At 35.1% G+C, this 7,764-nt stretch overlaps 1 protein-coding gene across 1 annotated transcript; it reads right to left on the reverse strand.

Moving 5' to 3' along the window:
- Positions 1-452: 452 nt before the first annotated feature.
- On the reverse strand, positions 453-6,576 carry LOC132157805 (melanin-concentrating hormone receptor 2-like). Its single transcript, XM_059567080.1, has 5 exons — positions 6,202-6,576; positions 4,896-5,105; positions 2,687-2,881; positions 2,175-2,294; positions 453-903 (listed from the first exon to the last, which is right to left on the reverse strand). Exons 1-5 carry the CDS (start codon positions 6,417-6,419, stop codon positions 591-593), a joined length of 1,056 nt encoding a protein of 351 aa, XP_059423063.1. The 5' UTR covers positions 6,420-6,576; the 3' UTR covers positions 453-590.
- Between the last annotated feature and the right edge of the window lie 1,188 nt (positions 6,577-7,764).

Genomic DNA, 7,764 nt, shown 5'->3' on the forward strand with positions numbered 1-7,764 from the left:
TGCAGACCACGAATTAATGCAGTCTGAAACTGCCAAATGCCCCAAACATTCAGTCAATTTCAATTAAAGGCAGAGTTGTGTGCCATTCAGAACTGAACATGCCTTTTCAACTGAGAATGCCATTTGAGTTTCACAATTTGAATTGCATAATTGCAAATAAATAAACATCATTGAAAAGTCAAGACTAAAATAAATGCAAATGTAGTTTTTAGTTAGAAAAGTGAAGTTTGTAAGAACAAACTTTGAATGTTAGCTTGACAAAGCCTTGTTTAAAAAAATGTTTTAAGATTTATAGGCCTTATGGACAGAGCAGAGACAGACTAAACCTAAACAGTAGAGGGAGCCAAAACACCACATTAACCAATAAATAACAAAACATTTACAAAGCTTAGTGGAAAAAAGGTGCAATACATGCACATATAAAACATCTCATGCCTCCTTTATAAAAATTCTTCAAAACAATTAGAAATGAAAAGAAAGAACAGGAATCTTTCTCCAAAACAATCATGCTTTGCCTATACCAACAAAGGCTAGTGCAATGATTTGTTCATTGCAGTGCTACAGTATGTGCATTTCAGTGTGAATTCAGCTTAAAAACTGGAGCGAGGGGCCTGGATTTCCCGTTCCACACTTGGCATGCTGGGTGTATCTCGACAGACCAGCCTGTGGCGGAAGTGTCCGCTCAGCAGAATGTATATGAAGGGGTTTATGCTGCTGGCGGCGTAGCTCAGGCACACAGACAGGTAGTAGCAGGTGTGGTAAGCTAAGGAGGGGCGAGGTATGCTCAGGTTAACCAGCTGCAGGATGTGGTATGGCCCAACACTGACCAGGAAAACTGCTACAAGAACCAGGACCATTTTAGTGAGGCGGACCACACGCTCTCGAGGCAGGCTGGTGTTATACCTGAGAGAAAGTAGGGAATGTAGGATTTGGTCATAAAAGTATGTAGCCTTAACCAGGGTTGCCAACTCTCACGCATCTGGCGTGACACTCACACTTGGACTTCAGCGTGAGATTGATGCTGAAAGCGTGAGTGTTACGCTAGATGCGTAGAACGTGAGAGTTGGCAACCCTGCCTTAACTAATTAAATATACGTTTAGGGTAGTTACACACAGTGTTCCAATATACAATCCTAAATAGGCAAATTGCAGTTAAAGGTACAGTTCACCCCAAAATAAAACATTTGTTATAATTTACTCACCCACATGTCATTCAAAACCAGTATGACTTTTTTTTCTTCTGTGGAACATAAAATAAGATTTTAATTAATGCTGGTAACTAATCAGTTTTGGTTCCCACTGCTTTGTCCCATTGACAAGAAATACATTGGAAGTCAGTGGGAACTGAAACTGTTTAATTATCAACATTCTTTGAAATATATTATTTTGTTCGGCCAAAGAAAGAAATGAATGCAGATTTGCAACTTCATGAGTTTTCATTTTTGGTTGAACTATCCCATTAATATGTAAATACAAAGGTAGAGCAAATATTAATGGAATATTACGGTTTCACTACAAGTTATAAGCTGAGCCGACAGAATTTGTGACATATTATCACATCAAAATTAATGTCTGCATGTCTCTCCTTTTTTTACGTAAAAAACTGGTTTGCAGCAAGGCATGACAATATCATGCCATAAAAATCCCTTAAAAACTGTATAAAATGATTACTTAAAACTCCTTACAGCTCAAATAATACAAATCTATTAACAGAAATAATTATGTAGGTGCTTTTATATCATTCTAAGCTTAACTAAATCGGCTACATTTATGTCCAATCTATGTGCATCTTTGTTTTTGTTTTAAATATTGTAGTGAATCTGTGATTTCTTTAACATCAGTAATTACATCAGTAATAGTACATCAGTAGTTCTTCTACATCAGTAAATTCTACATCAAAAGTTATTCTGCTTATACAATTTAAATATTTTATAATATTTAAATTGTATAAGCAGGATAACTTTTGAAAGGGATATCATATCTGCACAGCTTCATACTGTACAAGAAATTCACTTTGCAGTTTATTCCCATAATCCAAGGCAAATTAAAATATTAATGAAAAAAACTAGTGTAGACCTAGCTAGAACAGTCAAGCCAGTGACTTCACAAGCAATTAAATTGACAGATTTGGCAGTTTTACATCACATACTTGCTGTAATGAAAGGAAAAGTCACCTGTGAGCCTTTTTGTTCTTTTGATACATTCTCCAGGTGTAGCAGAGAATCAGTATATAGCAGATGAGAATGAGAGGTAATGGCAGAAAGAAGGAGGTCACAGTCTGGTAGAGTGTATACCTACAGATATATGAGGACACATGCTGTCAGTCATGAGGAAGAAGAGCCTTAAACCCTCCACATCTCCCTCTCTACAGCAAGTTTCACTTCACTTATTTTAATTAAACAAGAAGGATGGATTCCTCAGAGCTGCAGACATCTGTACATGCAATTTTCTGGTGAAGAGGAAAAGAAACTGAGAGAGAAAAAAAACTACAGTATTATTGTTTTGCTTGAAAGTTAAGCTTTTAAATTATGGGCCACTATGCTAAAATGCAGTTTTCATAACAGATAACAGAAAATTCAGCCAAAGCAAGACTATGTCTATAAAAAATAAGCAGCGGGTGAGAGATGGAAGGATCATCAGACCTGAGCAGCAGGTTATAGTACACAAGTAAAGCAGAACCAATTACCAGAGCACTTCTTTGGGAGAGACCAGGTTAAGGGAACAGCTTTCCAGCCCGTCCCTGAAGCGGATCACTTTGGTATGAACCCAGGCAGGTAGAACCATGATGAAAGAGGCCGCCCACACAAACAGGTTAATACGGATTGTCCTGGATCTGGTCCTCAGACTCAGTAGGCGAAATGGATGAACAAGGGCCAGGTATCTGCAGCACAAAAATATAAAACAATGTAGACTTCGCTTCCCATATGTGACCCTGGACCACAAAACCAGCCATAAGTGTCAATTTTTCAAAATTGAGATTTATACATCATCTGAAAGCTGAATAAATAAGTTTTCCATTGATTGATGATTTGTTAGGATATGACAATATTTGTTCGAGATACAACTATTTGAAAATCTGGAATCTGAGGGTGCAAAAAAATCAAAATATTGAGAAAATCACCTTTAAAGTTGTCCAAATGAAGTTCTTAGCAATGCATATTACTTATCAAAAATGATGTTTTTATATATTTACAGTAGGAAATTTACAAAATATCTTCATGAAACAGGATCTTTACTTAATATCCTAATGATTTTTGGCATAAAAGAAAAATCTATAATTTTGATTTGAAAATGAGGGTTTGCTAGACAGCCAACCTCTAAAATTGTCCAAATAACACTCTCTGCATCCCTGGTCTAGAAAATACTTAATCAAAATCATCTCATATAATTCTCAAATACATCCATTCTATTAATGCATTCTAAATGCATCCATTTCTAATTACATATGTTACGTGACAATTTGTGAATATTATACATTGTGCAAAACCTATGTTTGAAGAATCTGACCAAAAGTGTAAGAAGTTACGTGCAGCAATAACTTGATATTTCGCTTTTTGAATTTCAAAGCACTTTTGGTCAAACAGTTGTTTTTAATTGTGCTGCGTTGATGATTAATGAGTTTACTTGTCTCATTTATAATTGTGGTAAGAGTGGCCTCTAGTGGTGAGATTACAGAGTCACAGCTCTAAATGAGAGAACTGGAGCACTGGGTTTGAACTTTATGCAGCATAAAGCAAAACAGCCACAATCCGAAAACTATATGCAGCTCCCAGTGGAGAGGCTTTATCGAAACCTAATCAACTTTTATCAGATAGCATTGTAGCTTTAACGATTTAGTGACTAACAACTCATTCATTCATTTAATTGAGAATCATAGGTAATTCATAAAAATGTATTTATGCTTTTTTTTTTACCTGATTATAAACACTGAAGTATTCTACATTGGGCAGGTCTTTAAAAGCTTTTTATTATTTCAGTTTTTTTATGAATTTATAAATCTGATGAAAGTGGTGCTGCATCAAGTACCACTGAAATATTTACTACTATTCTCGCTGTCTCAAATCTGGGACAATATATTCTGTATGTATGCTATTTATTTCTATATTTTAATAAACATTAAACTATGCTCCAATAATTTCAAAATAGATCATTTGGGGGAGAGAAAAGCTTATTTATTTATATAATGGTATTTGCTTATTTATTTTAAACAGACACATTTTCATTTCACTTTCCCTCCTGATGTAATAATAAAATAAAGTATCAGAGGGTTAAGGACAAAAATTACACAAATTACCCTAATTTATGATGAAAGCGACATACAACGCACTGTAAAAGAAAAAGAAAGTATGAAATCAGATTCTGTCTCAAAACATTATAGTTACGATACAGACATAAATTACTTCAGAACAACTTCTCCCTGTGACAGGTTGCCTCAAATTCATTGGTCTCCTTTTCTTCTTCTAAGAATTCATAGTTTGTGCTGTTATTTTTTTATGAGATTAAATGTAAATTTAACATCAGTGATTCACAGAGGACAATTTTCATTAAATATTTTTAATATCATGCACCAGGACATTCAGACACCTCATCAAATGAGTCACAACCATTTCTCATCACAGGAGGTGTATATGAATGCCCATTTGTTTGGAGTGCATCAAAGCAATAGAGACAATAAAATGATTTTTGATTAGGATACATTTTTTTATTTGATTTAAAAAGATCTACTGACAAATATAACATGACCCTTTAAATGTAAAAAGAATCACTTGTCAAATTAATATTGTTGTATTTGCTGAAAAACCCAATGCTTATCTTAATAAAGATCTGGAAATCGAATTAATTTCTTTAGAGCATGATTTGAAGCACACGGCATCAATATTTCTCTGATTACACACCTGTCCAGACTCATAGCGGTCATGACTGCAGCGCACGCCACCTGGTTGCAGTTATCAAGAGAGGTGATGATGGTGCAGAGCGTGCTGCCAAACACCCAGTGCCCTCCACGCGCCCACTGGTGAATCAGGAACGGCATGACCGTCACGTGGACCAGGTCGGCCACAGCCAAATTCCCCACATACACATCTGGCACTGTCTTTTTGGCAGACCTGCAAGAAAAACAAGAAAGAATTTGTTGTGATCCGTGATCCCTTGGTGAGATACTGCTAAAAAAACAAATGAGTTAAAATAATAGTTGGAAATTGTAAGCGGCCATAAACAGGATTATGTAACCTCAGCTCCAATTGGGTCATGGCTAATTCCTGAATGAATCCATCCACTGGAGCAGTTAAAATCCTCAGAGGAATTCCTTCACAGCTAATTAAAGAGGCTACTCATATCAGCCATTTCAAGTGCCATGGTCCACAGCTCACATCACTTTTCAAATCAGCCTCATTTACTGGTTTGGTGTGGCCCTTATGTGCCATATTTCAGAATTGGTATTATTTATGTATGAATGTAGACTCTGTTTGTATTTATTTATATATGTATGAATGTATGTAGCCTATGTAAGTATGTCCAAGCAAAATTAATTGATACTTTTAATTTTGATGGTCAATTATTGTTCATAATGAAAATAATAATAATAAAAATAAATCAATTGTATGTATGTATGTGTGTGTGTGTGTGTGTGTGTGTGTGTGTGTGTGTGTGTGTGTGTGTGTGTGTGTGTGTGTGTGTGAATGTGTATATAGTGATTCAAATCAAACAATTTATTTGGCATAATGGAAAAGAAATCTGGCAAATAGAAAGTAATATTACTTTAATTAGTGATTTGGCCAATGAAAAAAAGTTAGTTTTTTTAATCATCAAATTAAATGATCTAATCTTCTCATATAAGATGAGTCTATGCGTGAAAAATGAATCGGAGGTTAAATGTAGGCTATAGTGGCAGTGTCTCACTTAATTCTTATTTGAATACAGTTATCCTGTTATTAAAGCAAATCCAATTATAACCTTTCAATCATGATAAAAAAAACGTACATCTTCATAAGCATTCTTTATTTGCTATGATGACGTTATATGTTGTTCTTTGAAATTCGACTTATTTCTTTTTAACTACCTTTACACAGGTATTCGTCTATGTATATAGAGAAAATCGTCAACCGTAGATATCCCACCATACCAGGTGGAGATATGTGAAATTTGAAGGAAGTGGATTATGTGGATTAAAGAGAGTTTTTCTTAATCAAGCTGTAAACTCACCTTAAAATAGTCACCAAAACAAGAATATTTCCAACAAGCCCGGTTGAGCACAAAAATCCAATAAATGCAGGGAGAATTTTGGTTTCCGTGACGTGAACAATGTTATAATACTCATCTGCTGGGTATCCTGCTACTGTCTCATTAGCGCGCGTGCTGTTGTCTAATTTGAGCGTAAAGTTCCAAACAACCGGTTCCAACTCCACCATGGCGTTCATCATTTGCGTTTAACCGACGAGAATGCGCTAAAATGCGATAACAGCACACGTACTTGTCAATTCATGGAAAGTCCTTGTGGGTTTCAGCATCCTCAACATAACACACCGTGAGCACTGGCGTCTCCACTCTCACCAGCGCGCGCACGTACGCAGATCCTTGTTTTCAAGTCCCGCTCACTCCAACTCAACATCATTGACTGCTATTATTGACAAGGATTTTATTTCATCGGTCCTTCTTCAATAGCCAATCAAACCTGTTGAGCCAGTTTAACTTTATTGATTATTTGCACTGAAGTGGAAAGAATGTGATTCATTTACAGTGTAATTTAGGAAAAAAGTAACAACTGAAACATATTAAAAGACATCCAGTAACTGTCATTAAGACTTGGAATAACTGATTGTTTTTAATCAACTGTTTTAAAGACTGATAGTAATAAGCAATGTTTCTTGAGAATGATTTCTGAAGGATCATAAAACACCGAAGACTGGAGTAATGACGGCCGAAAATTAAGCTTTGACATCACAGGAATTATTATTAGTATTATTATTTTTAATAAATGCAGCCTCGGGTAGCCTAAGAAACTTACAGTACATTTACATTTATATGCAGAATCACAAAAAAGAAAAAAGAAAAAGAAAAAAGATATTATGTTTTAATCAGGACTCCATGAGGACCTCTTATTTTTCACCTTGTGAATTCATTGGCAAAAAAAGATTTATATTTTACATTCATTAGACAATTTATTCAAAGTTGCTTATTCAAGGTTTATTTCATCAATTCATGTATTTCATTGCAACTGAATCATAACCTCGGTGTTGCTAGTGCCACACTGAGCTACAGAAAGAAGCCAAAAAGCCTCTAATCTGGTCATTTTCTTTAGGAAAGTTTAATCAATCCTTTGGATGAGAAAAAGTATTAATGATATTCACTGGCATAGTTATACCACCATAAGCAAACTCCCTGACTCCCCTTCAAATGAAAGAGCCTTAATGAAAAGCAAGCATGCATGCAGTGTTCCTGCGTAGTGATACATTTCTACTTGTGTCCAGTGTTGGGAAGGTTACTTTGGAAATGTAATAGGTTACAGATTACAAGTTACCCTATTTAAAATGTAATAGCAGTGTAACTTTTTTAATTACTTTAATAAAGTAATGTAACTAATTACTTTTGAGTACATTTTGATTACTTTTATAAATTTCTAATGAATGTTAATTTGCAACTGTTAATCATCTTCAACCATTTTACACCATGCAGGTTTAACCTTACAGTAGTGCTCAATACTGTCAGACTTTCACCATCCTTCATCACCTGAATTAAGATGATCAAATTTGAACACATCCACCACAC

Source organism: Carassius carassius, chromosome 15 (assembly GCF_963082965.1).
Source record: "Carassius carassius chromosome 15, fCarCar2.1, whole genome shotgun sequence".
NCBI lineage: Eukaryota > Metazoa > Chordata > Actinopteri > Cypriniformes > Cyprinidae > Carassius > Carassius carassius.

What these genes read in the sequence shown, in the direction of transcription:
- LOC132157805 (XM_059567080.1), bottom strand. Translation starts at nt 6,419, where the DNA reads ATGATGAACGCCATGGTGGAGTTGGAACCGGTTGTTTGGAACTTTACG. An exon ending in ACCGCTATGAGTCTGGACAG is followed by an intron (nt 2,882 to 4,895) that starts GTGTGTAATCAG and finishes TTTGTGCTGCAG; the next exon opens with ATACCTGGCCCTTGTTCATC. An exon ending in TCTCCCAAAGAAGTGCTCTG is followed by an intron (nt 2,295 to 2,686) that starts GTAATTGGTTCT and finishes ATATATCTGTAG; the next exon opens with GTATACACTCTACCAGACTG.